Genomic DNA, 17584 nt, shown 5'->3' on the forward strand with positions numbered 1-17584 from the left:
CAAATGTTCATGGAGTGCTTGCTATGTGCCAGGTGTTCTCTGAGGTGCTGAGGATGCAGCACTAAACAGACATATGAATAATGATGATAAGAAGGACATTTATTGAGTTCTTATTGGGCTGGGCCCTGAGCTCAGTACTTTGTATACAGTTGACCCTTGAATAACACCGGTTGGTTTGAACTGCGTGAGTCCCCACTTATACGTGAACTTTGTTTCAATAAAAGTTACACCATGTGTGTCTGACTCTCCTGCCTCCTCTTGCAGGTCCTCCACTTCTTCCACCTTGGCTACCCCTGAGGCAGCAAGACCACCCCTTCCTCTTCCTCCTCCTCCTCAGCCTGCACAACATGAAGACGATGAGGATGAAGATCTTTATCATGACTCACTTCCACTCAATGAATAGTAAATGTATTTTCTCTTCCCTATGGTTTTCTTAACACTTTCTTTTATTTGGCTTACTTTATTGTAAGAATACAGTATATAATTCATATAACATGCAAAATATCTGCTAATCAACTGTTATCAGTAAGGCTTCTGATCAACAGCAGGCCAGTAGTAGCTAAGTTTGGGATGTCAAAAGTTACATGTAAGCCAGGTGCGGTGGCTCACACCTATAATCCCAGCACTTTGGGAGGCTAAGGTAGGAGGATTGCTTGAGGTCAGGAGTTCAAGACCAGCCTGGGCAACATAGCAAGATCCCACCTCTATAAAAATGCTTAAAATAAAAAAATTTTAATTTAAAATATTATATGTAGATTTTTGACTGTTCAGGGGTCAGTGCCCTAATCTCATTGTTCAAGGACCAACTGTGTCTTAGCTCATCCGTCCCACCCGCACCACAGCTCTGTGAGCTACTATCATTATGTACATCTTACAGATGCAGAAGCTTCTGAGAGGTAACTCACCCAAGGTCACAAAGCCAATTAAAGAGGTGAAAATTGGGCCCTACCCAGGCCTGCTGGCTTCCTGAAGTAACACAGCAATTGAGTAGAAACGGCTGCTGGAAATGCTTCATAGGCAGGGAACTAAGCCATTTAAAATTTTATTTGCTTAAGCATTCCTTTTTGATGGTTGATCTAAAGGTAAAATTCGGTATAGTTCTACCAAAACTCAACAAAATCTGCATTACTGGAGTCCAATCAAGGACCTTTCATCATAATATTGATTACTTAAGCTCATGGATCTACAGAATTATCTGTGACTAGCATGTACCTTGGCAAACTTTTTTTTTTTGAGATGGAGTCTTGCTCTGTCCCCCAGGCTGGAGTGCAGTGGCACAATCTTGGCTCACTGCAACCTCCACCTGTCGGGTTCAAGCAATTCTACTGCCTCAGCCTCCAAGTAGCTGGAGCTACAGGCACGCACCACCATGCCCAGCTAGTTTTTTGTATTTTTAGTAGAGATGGTGTTTCACCATGCTAACCAGGCTGGTCTTGAACTCCTGACCTCGTGATCTGCCCGCCTTAGCCTCCCAAAGTGCTGGGATTACAGGCGTGAGCCACTGCGCTCAGCCAGGCAAACTATTTTGTAACCACTTTAACCTAGTCTTTTCAGTGTTTTACTGCTATATTTTGTAACCACTGTAATATCTGCATATCATCTGTACTATTACTTACTTAAAGATTTTACTTAGCCGGGCGCGGTGGCTCACGCCTGTAATCCCAGCACTTTGGGAGGCCGAGGCGGGTGGATCACGAGGTCAAGAGATCGAGACCATCCTGGTCAACGAGGTGAAACCCCGTCTCTACTAAAAATACAAAATTATCTGGGCATGGTGGCGCGTGCCTGTAATCCCAGCTACTGGAGAGGCTGAGGCAGGAGAATTGCTTGAACCCAGGAGGCGGAGTTTGCAGTGAGCCGAGACCGCGCCATCGCACTCCAGCCTGGGTGACAAGAGCGAAACTCCATCTCAAAAAAAAAAAAAAAAAAAAAACTTTTACTTGATGTTTTAAAGGAAATTTAATATCACTGCTATAAATAAAGAGACACCAAATCACTCAATAAATATTTACTCAGTTCCTAATACACACTAGGCAGCGGGGATATAGCAGTGAAAAAGAGACTAAACTATATCCCCACACTCATGGTGCTAATGTTTTAGGAGGAGTGACAGACAATAAACAAGATAAATGGCCGGGCAAGTGGCTGGCACCTGTAACGCCAGTGCTTTGGGAGGCCAAGGTGGGTGGATCACTTGAGGTCAAGAGTTTGAGACCATTCTGGCCAACATGGTGAAATCCCATCTCTACTAAAAATATAGAAATTAGCCTGGCGTGGTGGTGTGCACCTGTAATCCCAGCTACTTGGGAGGCTGAGGCAGGAGAATTGCTTGAACCTGGGAGGTGGAGGTTGCCGTGAGCCAAGATTGTGCCATTGTACTCCAGCCTGGGCAACAAGAGCAAAACTCCTTCTCAAAAGAAAAGCAATAAAATAAACAAGATAAATTAGTAAAATATATAGTTGGAGACTGATCAATGCTGAAGAAAAGGGAAGTGTCTTAGTCCATTTATTATTTATTCTGTTACCAGCTATTACAGAATAGCTGAGACTGGGTAATTTCTAAAGAACTGAAATTTATTCTTTCATAATTCTGGAGGCTGGGAAGTCCAAGATCAAGGCACCAGCGTCTGATGAGGACCTTCTTGCTGTCCTCACATGGTGGAAGTCAAAGGGGCCAACAGGGGGACAAATTCTGTGTCCTCACATGGCATGTGTAGAGAGAGCACCCACTCCCCAAAGCCCTCTTTATAATGGCATTCATCCATTCGTGATGGTAGAACCCTCATCACCTAAACACCTCCCAAAACACTCACATCCCAACATTGTTGTATTGGGGATTTAGTTTTCAACACATGAATTTTGGTGAATACAGTCAAACCATAGCAGAGGATATCAAGTGTGTGAGTTCTTAAAATTGTTGTTAAATAGTTAAAATTTTAGATAGGGTGGCCAGGGAAGACCTCATCAAGACAATGACTTTTGAGTAAAGACCTAAAAGAGACAAGCCATGTGGAAATCCAAGAGAAACACAGTTCAGGTAGTGGAATAGACAGTGCACTGAGGACCATGTGTGTCTGGGGTACTTAAGGAACAACAGGGAGGTCATGGGCAAAAGCAAGGGGACTAGAGAGCTAATGCAAAAATCCAAGCAAGAGTTGATGGTGACTTAACCCAGAATGAGAAATGGTCAGATTCTAGAAATATGAATGTTAAATCAACATTTGCTGATGCGCCAGTTAGCTAATGAGCCGTTACAAAGTGTAAGGGTTGGGGTAGAAGATGAAGGAAAACCCCCAAATTTTGGCTTGAGCAGGCAACCGGAAGGATGGTGCCCATTACATTTATTTTTTCTTTCTTTCTTTTTCTTTCAATGAACCATGTGTACAGTTTTTCATATTTCTTTTTTCTTTCTTTTTCTCCCCACCCCCAGATTTGCATTTCTGTCACTTGCACCACAATCTTCCCACTCAATGAAAGAAATTTAGAAAGCAGTGGTTTTCAAAAGAATAGATTTAAAGCTGCTTCAAGTTTTGCTCATCTAAAGCCTGTGTGTTCTTCGGAGGCTGTGACTTTCGAGGGCAACTCTTAAACGCTAAAGCGGCCCCCTGTTCACTAAAACACTTGTTCTAAGTTCTAAAACACTGCAGTCGTATGATTCCAAAATCTTGGAAGGATTACAGTGAAAAAGTTACTCTATTTTCAAGGATCCAGCAGATACTTTTCAGAATACTGAAAGTTCATATATTGTAAATACACCAAATATATTCTGAATATTATCAATATACTGCAATTGTGTCAGTATAATACTGGTACATTGTTTGGTTGTCTATGTGCTAAGGAACACAGCTTTCTCAGAGAAGAGAAGTACTCCTGGCTCTTCGGATTTAAGCTATTAACACATCTATGCTTGAAAACTACTTGCCACTTTCGTCAAATGAATTGATGCAGTTCAGCATCTAAGCTCAAACATTCGCTAATTTCACCTTTTTCTGGTTTATTCACTTATTAGTCAAGGAGAGGACAGATTAAATACAGCAACAATAGATACACAATGAATAATAGTTTCATGATGAGCCAAGACATTAAATAAGACAAACAAGGCAATCTAATTTTATGTTCAACATTGGCCTGTTACCTTCGTATAAAATAATAGTGGTATTTGAGTTTGGAGCCAGTATTCTGGTCTTTGTACAAAAATAATGCCTTTCTTTGGCATCAATAAATCATTATCTATCCATCTTAATTGTATCAGCATAGAAAATAGCTTACTGTCCTTGGCAGTAAATAACATTGCCTTCAATCAGACAAATTATATTTCTATCCCAAACTATACCCAGTACCATGTCATCAGAGAAATTCTAAATTATCACTGCGGATTGTGTTTTTACATGGGATTGTATCACAAACTGAACATTTAAAATATGAAAAAGGAAAAACACTTCATATAACTGCCTCTCAATGTGTCTCCTCTCTAAAGCTTCTAGGCTGCTTTCTCCATTGGGCTTCAGACCTTCCTGTCTAGTAGCTCCTGGATACTATGGGTCCCAAACTGAACTCATCCTTTCCCTAAAGTGCCCCTATTACTGTGTATCTATTCATGACATGTCCGTCCACCTGGTCAACCAGGTTCAAAACTTGAATCTTTGACTACCTTCTATACTTCACTTCCTGTATCCAAATAGTTGCCAAAAACTGCCCAGAGAACCGATTCCAAGTTGGTTCCCAGCATCTAATCTCTCTCTTCTTTATCTACCACTTGAATTATCTTCCCGAAGCTCAGATTTATGTTATTTGCCCCCAAACCTCCCATTTCCTATGGAATGGTCTTAGCTCCTTAGAATGGTACCAAGGCTTTCCAGTTTGGCCGTGCTGTCCCACCCCACTGCACCTTGTTTTCATTGTCCTCAGAATTTAATGTATAGAGGTGACTGAGTGATGACAGTCAATGAATTAGTGGCCAATGCTTTGAAAGTTTTATTACGGTTCTCAAGAGAAGGGGCTGTGTCTTGCCGCACAGGGCCACACGAGAAAGTATTAGGGTCAGAGAGGAGGCGGAGGGAGTGAGTAAAAAGCCTAGAGCCTTTATGGCCGTGGGAAGAAATGGGTGAGGCAGGGAAGTCTAGCAAGCTTGGGATTGAATAATTTGAATAATGTTGGCAAGCTCTGGGATATAGGGGTGATTTCTAGTTGTCTGGTACTTGGCCATGGGGTGATTTATTACAGTGACTTGGGGCAGGGAAAATATTGGTGTGTGAGATGGATAAAGGTGGTGTGGGAATATAGGTTTGGATTGGTTGGTTTGTATATGAAAGGGGTGTTCACAAGCAAGTTGTTTGCTATCTCTAGGAGTCAGCTAACTCTGGAGGGGCAATTCCTCCCCAGGTCCCCAAGGACCCAAGATGTCAAAGCATCATAAAATACAGAAACTAAAATCCATGGTTAATACACACCTCCCTTCCCACACACCCTTTACTCCCGGCTCCAGTAGCCCCAGAAATGCTCTTCTAGATGAACTAAGTTCTGTAGTGAATCTCTCAACAATTTATGTTATCCCAAAGCCTGGCTGAGGGGAGCCACCAAATCTGGTACCATGCGACCATGGTCCTTCCCCTGGTCACTGGACAGTGATCGCACCCGATACAGGCACCCCATCTATACGGTGGCCTGCCTGGAGCAATCGATAAACTGGACCAATTGGATTTCCATTTTTAGGGATTTAAATTCAGAGCCACTAAAGGAGATTGTCACTTGATGATGAGCTAGGACACACTGAAGTACACTCACAACCCTTGCAAGCCATGGGCAGTCTAGTGCTCCACCCCTCTACCCACCCAGTCGGACCCCCACCAAAATACTAACAAAATACAACACACTAGTTCATCATCTAGACCATAATAACTCGCTGGGGCTAGTGCTGGAAGTTTTTGTTTAACGTTTCTTTCAAATACCAAGAGATTAACGGAGTTGCATAGTGGAAAAAAAAAACTGTAGTAAAGGATTGGACTTAGGCCTGGAGTGCAGAGCACAGGATGCCTTTATTTTAAACCCCCAAAAGTGTTGCAAAGTGTTTTTAATTTCACATAAATATTTAAGGATCACATGAACACATTCCAGTACAAATGCGTCCAGGAGTTTCAACGGGTGTTCCAGCTTCTTCCGAACGTTCCTACACTGGGCTACAGGCAGAGCGAAGAGAACCCTCGGCGCCCCCACCTACCGCTCCTCAGCCTTGTCCCCCGGCTCTAAATTTGCAAACTTGGTCGATTGCTTCTGCCTGGGCGGTACCGCCAGAAATCGACTGCTCCTGTCTGGCGAGTCCCCGGGCGCGGGAAACAAGTTTCAATCCACTCCCCTGACCCTAACCATCCTGCCCAATCTCCGCCTCTCCGTCTTGTACACCCATAACTCTCCGAGGCTCCTCCGAATCACGCAAGTGGAAGCGGAGAAGCTCAAGTGGTCGTCATGTCCGAGGCTTATTTCCGAGTGGAGTCGGGTGCTCTGGGGTCTGAGGAGAACTTTCTTTCTTTGGACGACATCCTGATGTCCCACGAGAAACTCCCAGTGCGCATGGAGACCGCCATGCCTCGCCTCGGCGCATTCTTCCTGGAGCGGAGCGGAGGCGCAGAGACTGACAACGCGGTCCCGCAGGTGAGCATTTGGGTGTGGGTCTCGCACTGAAAGACTGCAGCTCCCGGCGGACCCTGCGGCCCTGGGACGCCGCGTCGGGGCGCGCTGCCCTCTGGGATTTGGAGTTTTCAGGGAGCCAGAGCCGAAGGCGCTAACGACTTCTGGAAACTCCGCTGGGCTCTGGTCGCGCTCAGGGTGGTCTCCACACCATCTGTGGTGAAACTACATTTATCTTAGGTCGTCAGGCAGCCTTCAGCATTGATTTCGTTTTTGAAACTGTCCAAATTCGTCAGTGTCTTTCCCCCACCCCCTGCAACGTGTGTCGAATGCTTAAACATTGACTGCAGACGAGTACTTCGGAATTCGAGTTCTGATCATGTTTGCCTTAAAACCGGTTTGGGTTCAGTAAGAGCATGCGATAAGTGGGAACCCCAGGTTGCTAGATTCATTCCTGCATAATGGTGACAGCATCAGCGCCCACTTACTGAGGGCTTACTTAGTGCCAGCATGGATGGGTGTGGGGAGTAAGCTTTTTCGTCTGTTATCCCTTTCATCTTTCAGCAGCCCGATAGTCAGGAACTGTTGCGGACTAGAAAGATTGCGTCCCTTGGTCAGGGGCTTCAGTTAGTGGTGAGCTGGGATTCAGAACCCAAGGCCGTATGGATTCAAATATAACATTGTCCCAGGAACATGGCTTGTAATGATTAATTTGGATTTCCTGTTTCACCTAAGTTTTGTTTAGAACGATGTTTTTTGTTTGGTCTGTTTGTTTCAAATTAATTTTTATCAAAGTAGTACATAACCAAAGTTTTAAAAGTCAAATGGTACCAAAAGATTTATAAGAAAAAATAGCAGGACATGCCTTGCTTTTCCCATTCCCCCTCCAAGTCCACAAGGCTCATGCACCTCTTTTAATGGTGTCTTCAAGATTCATCTCCATATTTCTAAATAAGATTCTTAAACTTATGTTGCTGGGTTGTTGTTTTTTAAATGTAGACATTATCTGTTGACTTCGAATCGTAGCAGATGAAGAGTTCGTTCCCATACACGCTGGTAAACATCGAGCTATGCTGCCCAGACTTTATTCATATTTCCTTAGTTTCTTAGTTAACGTACTTTTTCTGTTCCAGGATTCCACCTAAGATACCACGCCGAATTTAGTAGACGTGTTTTCTTAGCCTTTTCTTGGTTGTGGCGGTCAAGCAGACCTTCTTGTTCTAATGACCTCAACAGTTTTGTGGAGTGGTGGTCAGACATTTTGTAAAATGTTCCTCAATTGGAAATCTTTGGTTTTGGGGTAGTTTTGTTTTTGGCTTTTGTTTTTTTGACAGAGTTGTTCTGTCATCCAGGCTGGAGTGCAGTGGCATAAAATCAACTCACTGCAGCCTCCTCCACCTTCTGGGTTCAAGCGATTCTCCTGCTTCAGCCTTCCAAGTGGCTGAGATTACAGGTTCCTACCACCACATCCAGCTAATTTTTGTATTTTTAATAGAGATGGGGTTTCACCAGGTTGGCCAGGCTGGTCTGGAACTCCTGACCTCAAGTGATCACCCACCTCAGCCTCCCAAAGTGCTGGGATTACAGTTGTGAGCCACTGTGCCCAGCCTTCTTTGTTTTTGTTTTTATTCTTTCTTTCTCAGGATTAGACTTGGTTATAGGCTTTAGGAAGACCACAGAGGTGAAGTGCCATTTTCATCACATATTAAGGGGTACCTACCACCAACAGGACTTTTCGCTGTTCATTTGAAACTTGGCAGAGGTAGTGTTCATTAGGTTTCTCCACCTTTTCATACTGTACCCTTTGGACAGAAGTCGTCATCACTGTCACACTGAAGGAGTAGCGAGTCACGTTCCGCTTCTTTGAGTGCAGAGTGTCTACATTACCTTTTGTTTTGTTTTGTTTTTGAGACAAAGTCTCACTCTATTGCCAGGCTGGAGTGCAGTGGCACGATCTTAGTTCACTGCAACCTCAGATTCCCTGGTTCAAGCGATTCTCCTGCCTCAGCTTCCTGAATAGCGGGGATTACAGGCGCGCACCACCATGCCCAGCTAATTTTTGTATTTTTAGTAGAGATAGAATTTCACCATTTTGGCCAGGCTGATCTCGATCTCCTAACTTCGTGATCCACCCACCTCAGCCTCCCAAAGTGCTGGAATTACAGGCGTGAGGTACATTAATTCTTTAGAATCCTTCTGCATGGGAGATTTGTGTAGGAAAGTTTTTATGACATTTAATTTCATTTATAGGTTTATGCAGACTATTTCTTTTTATGTTTTGGTATACTGGTTTTTAATTTAAAATTTGACCATTTTATCTATTTTATTTATTTTACTTTATTTTATTTTTTTTTTTTTTTGAGACAGGGTCTTGCTCTGTTGCCCAGGCTGGAGTGCAGTGGTGTGATATGGCTAACTGTAGTCTTGACCTCCCAGGCTCAAGTGATCCTCCCATCTCAGCCACCTGCATGGCTGAGATTACAGGCATATGCCACCATGCCCAGCTAATTATTTTTTGGTCTAAACTTTCAATGGTATCAGTACAATGTTCAGATTTCCTTTACTATCTTTTTTAATGTCGGTAAGATTACAGTGGTGTCATTTTTATTTTTAATACCAATAAATTGTGTTTTCTCTTTCTTGATTACTCTTGCCAGGAGTGTGTCAATTTTTTTATTCTTTTAAAAGAACTAACTTAAGACTGTATTAGTTTTTGCTTTTGTACCTTTGTTTTTAGGTCATTAAGTTCTTAAATAGTTCTTAACATCTACTTTATTTGGGCTTAGTTTTCTATTATTTTCCCCCGCAACACACACACACACACACACATACACACACACACATACACACACACACACATACACACACACATACACACACATACACATACACACACACATACACACACACATACACACACACATATACACACACATACACACACATACACACACACATACACACACATACACACACACATACACACACATACACACACACATACACACACACATACACACACACATACACACACACATACACACACACACATACACACACACATACACACACACATACACACACACATACACACACACACATACACACACACACATACATTTTGAGATGCAGGTCATTAATCTTTCAGTCTTCTTTTATATATATATTCATAGTTATACATTTCTTTTAAGCACAATTTTAATTGCATTTCGTAAGTTTTAATGTGTTACATTATCAATGAATTAAAAATACTTTTTAGGCCAAGCATGATGTGTCATGCCTATAAACCCAACACTGGGAGCTGGAGGTGGGAGGATCACTTGAGCCCAGGAGTTCGAGACCAGCCAGGGCAACATAGTGAGTTCCCATCTCTACAAAAAATAAAAAAAAGCCAGGCATGGTAGCACACACCTGTGGTCCCAACTACTCAGGAGTCTGAGGCAGGAGGATCATTTAAGCCTTGGGGGGCTCGATGCTGTAGTGAGCCATGATTGCAACACTGCACTGCAGCCTAGGTGACAAAGCAAGACCCTGTCTCAAAAAAATAAATAAATAAAAATGTTAAAATACTTTTTCATTTCTGTTGTGATTTCTTTTTTGACCCATAGGTATTTAGAAGACTAGTGCTTAATTTCAAACATTTTGAGATTTGGTTATTTACCAAATTTTTTTTTTTTTTTTTTTTTTTGAGATAGAGAGTCTCGCTCTATCACCAGGCTGGAGTGCAGTGGCGTGATCCCAGCTCACTGCAACTTCCGTTTTCCAGTTTCAAGTGATTCTCCTGCCTCAGCCTCCTGAGTAGCTGGGACTACAGGCACGCACCACCACACCCGGCTAATTTTTTGTACTGGGACAGGGTTTCACCATGTTGGCCAGGATGGTCTTGATCTCTTGACCTCATGAACTGCCCGCCTTGGCCTCCCAAAGTGCTGGGATTACAGGCGTGAGCCACCACGCCCGGCAGTTATATACCAATTTTTCTTTGTTATTTTTCGCTTAATTCCACTGTGGCCAGAAAAGATAGTCTGCATCATTTCAGTCTTTTGAAAGTTGCTGAGACTTCCTCTATGGCAAAGCATAAGATAATTTAACCATTCTGTGTAGACCTGAAAAGGTGTCTATTGTGAGGTCGTGATATGCAGTAAATGATCTGTGTGTGTAAATTAGCTCATTTGCTAATTGTTTTGTCAAGATTTTCTCTATCCTTATTGGTTTTTTTTGGGGGGAGGGGGGGCTACTGTTGTTTTTTTTTAATCCTGAAAAACATGTGGAACAGGCATGGTGGCTACTGCTTGTAACCCTAGCACATTGAGAGATGGAGGAGGGAGGGTCACTTGAGGCCAGGAGTTTGAAACCAGCCTAGGCAACATAGCAAGACCCTGTCCTTAGGAAAAAATTTTAAATTAGCTGAATGTGGTGGCACATGCCTATAGTCCCACCTACTCTGGAGCCTGAGGCAGGAGGATTACTTGAGTCTAAAGACCATTGCACTCCAGCCTGGGTGACAGAACAAGACCTCTTCACTGGAAAAAAAAAAAATTAAAAAGCATGTTAAAGTCTCTCACTATGATTATGGATTTGTTATCCTTTTACTTCTGTTAATTTAGAAAAATATTAATAATTTTCTGGTAGATATAATGACCCTTTTATTATTGTCACATGTCCCTCTTTATCTCTAGTAATGCTCTTGTCTTTTGATTAGTGTTAACATGATATTTTTCATCCTATTTTTAATCTTTCTGTGTCTTCATATTTAAGGTATGTCTCTTAAGCAGCATATACTTGGGTTTTGTTTTTTATTTGGTATGTTGATTTTGATTGGTATATTTAATCCATTTACATTTAATTATTGATATATTTGTGTTCATTTTTACCTTCCTACTGTTTTCTTATGTCTCATCTGTTTTAGCTTTCTTTTTCTATCTTTTCTTGACTTCTTTTGCATTAATTGAGTTGATTTTATTATTCATTTACCTTTTTGTTGGTTTATTTAGTTATATAGTCTTCTGTTGTTTTAGTGCCTCCCTTAAATATATTACACAGTCATTTTTGACTAAAAATAATGTTATATAAGTTACTGCATTCACCACTTCACAGAAATGACTAGGAACTTAGAACACTTAAACCCCGTTTTCTCTCTTCTTCTGTGTTATTGCGATGTATTCTATTGTGATGACTGACTCATTGAAAACCCTAAAAAACATTATTATTATATGTCCACTTATATATTCTTTTCATTATTCTTCTTTTCTTTCTGCATTTCCACAGTTTCTTCTGGAATTGTTTTCATTCCCTTTTCAGAATTCCCTTACTCTGGATCTTCTGGTGACAATTCTCAGTTTCTGTCTGTGTCACAGATCCCCAAGACCAACCCAGATTTGATGATTCACTAAGGGGACTTCAAGGACTCAGCATATAGTCACACTCATGGTTAGATTACATCAAAAGGATATAAAGCAAAATCAGCAGAGGGAAAGGTTGCATGGAGTGAAGTCTGGAGGAGACCAGGCACAAGCTTCCAAGAGTCCTCTCCTAGGGGAGTCACACAGGATGTACTTTAAATTCTCCAGTAATTTGAATTCTGACAAAATGTGTCACATACTGTCTACGGGGGAAGCTTGTTAAAGACTCAGTCCCCAGCGTTTTACTGGAAACTGGTCATGCAGCACTCTCTGCCTAGCACAGACCAAAATTCAGACTCCCAGAAGGAAAGCAGGTGTTAACATGAACCACATTGTTTGCACAAACAGCTCAGGCACACTCTCATCAGTTCTGGGACTGCTGGGGATCCCCCTGAAATCCAAGTTCCCACATGCCAACCAAGGGCCAACCTTGCAAGCAGACCTTGCTAAGATAGCAGTCCCGGGTCTACTGTGTTACTCTTTTCAGCATACTTTCTCTATGGAAATGCCCTTATTTCACCTTTACTTTTAAAGGCTCTTTTCACTGGGTATAAGATTTTATATTCACAGTTATTTTCTTTTAAAACATTTTTTTAAAAAATTATATTTCCATTGTTTTATAGCTTCCATGGCTTTTTTTTTTTTTTTTTTTTTTTTTGAGATGGAGTCTCACTCTCTTGCCCAGGCTGGAGTGCAGTGGCACAATCTTGGCTCACTGCAACCTCCACCTCCCGGGTTCAAGTGATTCTCCTGCCTCAGCCTCCCAAGTAGGTGGGATTACAGGTGCCAGCCACTATGCCCAGCTAATTTTTGTATTTTTAGTAGAGGCGGGTTTCACCATATTAGTCAGGCTGGTCTCGAACTCCTGACCTCAGATGATCTGCCCACCTCTGCCTCCTAAAGTGCTGGGATTAAAGGTATGAGCCACTATTCCCGGCCAAGACATTGGCTTTAACTCTTATCGCTCCTTCTTTAAAGGCAGTGTATTCCTCACTCCCATCAACAGCTGTTTTTAAGATTTTCTCTGTCTTCAGTTTTCCACAATTTGGGTAATATATGCCTAGTCATGATTTTATTACTATTCTATTAATATTGTTATTTATAATGTTCCTTGAATCTGTGGTTTGGTTTTTTTTTAATTTTGGATAATGTATAACTATTATCTCTTCAGACATTTATTTTGCCTCAGTCTATTCCTCCTGCCCATCAAGTTACATGCATGATGAACTTTTTCTTCTTGTTACACCTTATTTCATACATCTCTTAGGCTCTTCTGTTTTTTCTCTAGATGCTTTAGTCTGAATATTTTCTACTGACCTTTTCTCCCATTCACAGCCCTCTCTTCATCCATATCCAATCCAGTAAACATGTTTTATTTATTTAATCTATTGACTTCTTAGGTTGAATTATCATATTTTTCAGTTCAGGAATTTCCATTTGATTTTTAAATTTATTTTAAAGTCGGCGCCTAATTCCCCTGATAGTTGGTGTCAGATACTGGGCTTACTTCCGTCCCTTCTTTCTCAGCTCTTAGGCCCTCATGTCCTGGTGGTGTTGGCAGCCTTGAACTCAGTATTGGTCTGTCTCATCCTGTACAGTCTCGCAAAGGCTCTGCTTCCACGCCCACAAAGCTGCTGCCATCTTTTCGCAACAGTTCTCCCTTGCGAGAGTTTTTGGCTTTTACTGCTTCATTCAGTCCAGTTGTTTGCCTTTGATTTTTTGGAGATTTATTACTCTTAATTTCTGGTCGGTCGTGACCACCTCATCTTGTTCTGTAATTTTATTAAGTCTTTAAAAAATAGAGAGACATAGGTTCTGCCGTCTCTGAGGCTATGAAGTGGGATGGGAAGGGGCTGCCACCCAAGCTCACGTTGATCCTATTATTTTTTCTGAGCCCTGGCACCCAGTATGGTGCTTAGCGCATGGCAGGCACTCCGCAAATAGATATTTGGAATAAATATTGAATATTCAAATAAAAAAGAAATGTTTACCATGGCTCTGAAGTGTCTGTAGATGGACAGTTTTTATTTGTGTTAGAGAACTCTCTCTTATCCTACGTTTTAGTTCTCCACCATGTTTTTGTTATATAAATCCATTTTTTTCAGCCGGGCATGGTGGCTCACATCTGTAATCCCAGCACTTTGGGAGGCCAAGGTGGGCAGAACACCTGAGGTTGGGAGTTTGAGACCAGCCTGACTAACATGGAGAAACCCCATCTCTACTAAAAAGAAAAAAAATACAAACTTAGCCGGGTGTGGTGGCACAACCCTGTAATCCAGGTACTCAGGAGGCTGAGGCAGGAGAATTGCTTGAACCTGGAGGCAGAGGTGGCAGTGAGCCAAGATCGCGCCATTGTACTCCAGCTTGAGTGACAGAGCAAAACTCCGTCTCTAAATAAATAAATCCATTTTCTCTGTCCATTCCATCATCACATAAAACTTCAGCCCACAGTCTTCATTTCTTCAAGTCACACCGGGTGTTCTGTGCTTGACAGCCACTCCACCAAAGAGAAAAGGCAGTATTCTCAGGCGATGCGTATTTCCTTTTTGTCACACACGTTTACTGTGTTACTTACCTGTTTTGAAAATCTACCTTCATGCATGCTGCAGGGTTCCAAGCTTGAACTCCCCTTGTGGCTGGCAAAAGGACTTTTTGACAACAAGCGACGGATCCTTTCTGTGGAACTCCCCAAGATCTACCAGGAGGGCTGGAGGACCGTGTTCAGTGCGGATGCCAATGTGGTGGACCTCCACAAAATAGGGCCCCACTTCTACGGGTTTGGCTCCCAGCTCCTGCATTTCGACAGTCCTGAGAATGCAGACATTTCCCAGTCTCTGCTGCAGGCAAGTAATGGGTGGGAAAACCTATGGTGCTGCACCTGTCTTAGGAGCCAGCCTCAGAGACTGCTTTTACCAGGACAGTGTATGGCTTATAAGTTTAGTTTGTTATGATTTCAAGTGAGCCTGCAGTTACACTGCCTGCACGTTATATATTTTATTCTATACACATACACACACACACACACACACACACACACTCACACTCACTCTCTGTCTATCTCTCTCTCTCTCTTTTTTAATATGACCTGTCTGCTACTCTTCATATTTGCTTGCTACAAGTTGAGGCCAGCAAGAACTCTAAGAAATAAGAAAAGGGTGATGATGGCCAAGGGCAGTGGCTCACACCTGTATTCCCAGCACTCTGGGAGGCCAAGGCGGGAGGATCACTGAGCCCAGGAGTTCAAGATCAACCTGGGCAATATAGTGAGACCCCATCTCTATTAAAAAGAGAAAAAAGGGTGATGGTGCATTACAGGTGACAGGCACTTAGATACACAGTCCCAGGCCTGGCCTGAGGGTTCCTGTTGGAAATACGGGAGTTATTGAGTTACTTGTTTCCTTTGTTTGTCCTGAGGTTAGGGCTTGGCCCTGCCGTGAACTGACAATGTGACTTGGTCAAGCTACTTGACCTCTCTAGGCATCAATTCTTCACCTGTAAGGATTGATGGAGATGATAACAGTGCCAAGATTTCAGAGTTGTGGTAAAACCATGTTGCGCTGTGTAATAAACAATAACTTATATTGTTACTACTTTTCCAGGACAAAACAATGTTATACATTCTGTTCTCATCTTTTATGGTATAACCTTATTTTAATTTTTCATAATTATTTTGTATGCTATTACTGTTAGAAGAAACCATCCTTTCTGCCTCCTGGGACAGAAGCATTTGCTACTAATGACAACAGTAGGTGATGCTTCTCAAGGAGCTTACTGTGTGCTAGCCATCTGCTAGGTGCATTACATGTATTTATTGATTGTCTTAACAACTCACTGGATTTTCATAACAATCCACTTCACAGATGAGGAAATCGAGGCTTGGCAATATGCAATAACTTCCTTGAGTGCTAGAGGGAATTGAGACCTCCTTCTGAGTCCTATACATAATTCTTTCTTTTCTTGCCATTTAAATGTTCTGAGATAAAAATGGATATGACTTTGTGGGGTGTGAGATCAACCCTGACTTCTCTTACTCCCTTGTTTTCCAGACTTTTATCGGACGTTTTCGCCGCATCATGGACTCCTCCCAGAATGCTTACAATGAAGACACTTCAGCGTTGGTAGCCAGGCTAGACGAGATGGAGAGGGGCTTATTTCAAACAGGGCAGAAAGGACTGAATGACTTTCAGTGCTGGGAGAAGGGGCAGGCTTCTCAGATCACAGTTTCCACCCTCGTTCAGAATTATAAGAAGAGAAAATTCACTGATATGGAAGACTGAAGGCCAGAGCACAGAATGGCCCCTTGTAGACGTAGCCCTCCCTGTGTTCTTGATAGGAGCTGGTTGACCATGTACAGAAGCAGAATCCTGTCCCATTTCATGGCTTATTTCCTGTGGCCATAGGGAATTATAGGGAACTGGACGTGCAGGAGGATGTGGATATCCCTGCCTCTATAAGTCTTCCAGGACCGTCCCACTCTGTTGACCCACAGCCCAGGCCCTTTAACCCAAAAACCCACAGCCAAGGAGAAATCAAAGTCCTTCCTAATTAAGGATCACTGTCATATAACATATCACAGTAGAGTTGCAACTGGGATTCCTTGTGTCTAGGAGTTTGGACAGCTTCAGATGTACAGTTTCACTAGCCACAAAGCACAGGTACAAATTGGGTCATCTTTGCCCGTTTACAAAATGTTCTCTTATCTTATTTGCCTCATCTGCCTCATGGTTGTACAGAGAATAGCACCCCACCATGCTGGCCTGACTTGTAGATATCTATTGCTGCCTGCCTGCAGGGAGTTACCCCAGTTTCCAAAAACAGTCGGCAAGATAAAGGAAGAAAAGGGAAAGGCAGATGGACGGCATGGCTTTTACTGAAGCAAAGACGTTGGCCTCATGCTCTCTACTTAGAGCTTAATGAACTGGAATCTGCATAGCTCAGCAGTCAACCCAGAAGGGAAATGGTTAAACTGGGCTTGTTTTTGCCTCTGAGAACCTAAGAACACCTGCACACTTACTCCACTCCCTGTCTAGAAAAGCTGTCAGGGAGTCCTTTGGAATTGCAAAGTAGTTATTAAGGAGTGTTCACAGCCTGCGTTACATCCCGAAGGCCCTGTTTTCAAAACCTAACATAGCAAATGTAAATGGGCAAGGAGCCTCCACTGTGCTTTTTTTACCTCTTCAGTAAATGTTGCAACATTATTGCATAGAAGATCCCTGACCCTTTGCTAGGATCCTGGTTAAGCAAGCACAGATCTCTTCCTGGACATCAAGGATGCAGCCTCAGGTTGAGAAGCAGCGTTCCCTGGGCCAGTGAGACTGTTCCCAGGCATCAGTGCTTCCCCTCTGACACCCCACAACTAGCAAAAATTGCCTTTGTCACTGGGAATTATAAAGGGATTTGGGTATCCAGATCGTGCAGATGCAAATTTAGATTGTCAGTGCCAACTTCGAACCACAGAAATGCTTTTAAAATGCCTGTTTTAAGTTGGAATTGATATTTTTATAACGTGATTTTAGTGCTAAATAAATGACTGGCTTTGTACATGAACATGTTCTGTG

The 17584-nt window shown here is 42.5% G+C and overlaps 1 protein-coding gene across 1 annotated transcript; it reads left to right on the top strand.

The window, feature by feature from the left end:
• Nucleotides 1-6369: 6369 nt before the first annotated feature.
• Nucleotides 6370-17573, top strand: GINS3 (GINS complex subunit 3). Its single transcript, XM_002761021.6, has 3 exons — nucleotides 6370-6648; nucleotides 14636-14869; nucleotides 16073-17573. The coding sequence occupies exons 1-3, from the start codon at nucleotides 6463-6465 to the stop codon at nucleotides 16301-16303; spliced, it is 651 nt and encodes a 216-aa protein (XP_002761067.1). The 5' UTR covers nucleotides 6370-6462; the 3' UTR covers nucleotides 16304-17573.
• Nucleotides 17574-17584: the final 11 nt, after the last annotated feature.

Source organism: Callithrix jacchus, chromosome 20 (assembly GCF_049354715.1).
Source record: "Callithrix jacchus isolate 240 chromosome 20, calJac240_pri, whole genome shotgun sequence".
In the NCBI taxonomy this organism is placed as follows: domain Eukaryota; kingdom Metazoa; phylum Chordata; class Mammalia; order Primates; family Cebidae; genus Callithrix; species Callithrix jacchus.

Bases quoted from the DNA above. Each gene is read 5' to 3' on its own strand.
- GINS3 (XM_002761021.6), top strand. From the start codon at position 6,463: ATGTCCGAGGCTTATTTCCGAGTGGAGTCGGGTGCTCTGGGGTCTGAG. The intron at 6,649-14,635 runs GTGAGCATTTGG...TGCATGCTGCAG, and splicing joins CTGACAACGCGGTCCCGCAG to GGTTCCAAGCTTGAACTCCC. The intron at 14,870-16,072 runs GCAAGTAATGGG...CTTGTTTTCCAG, and splicing joins TTTCCCAGTCTCTGCTGCAG to ACTTTTATCGGACGTTTTCG.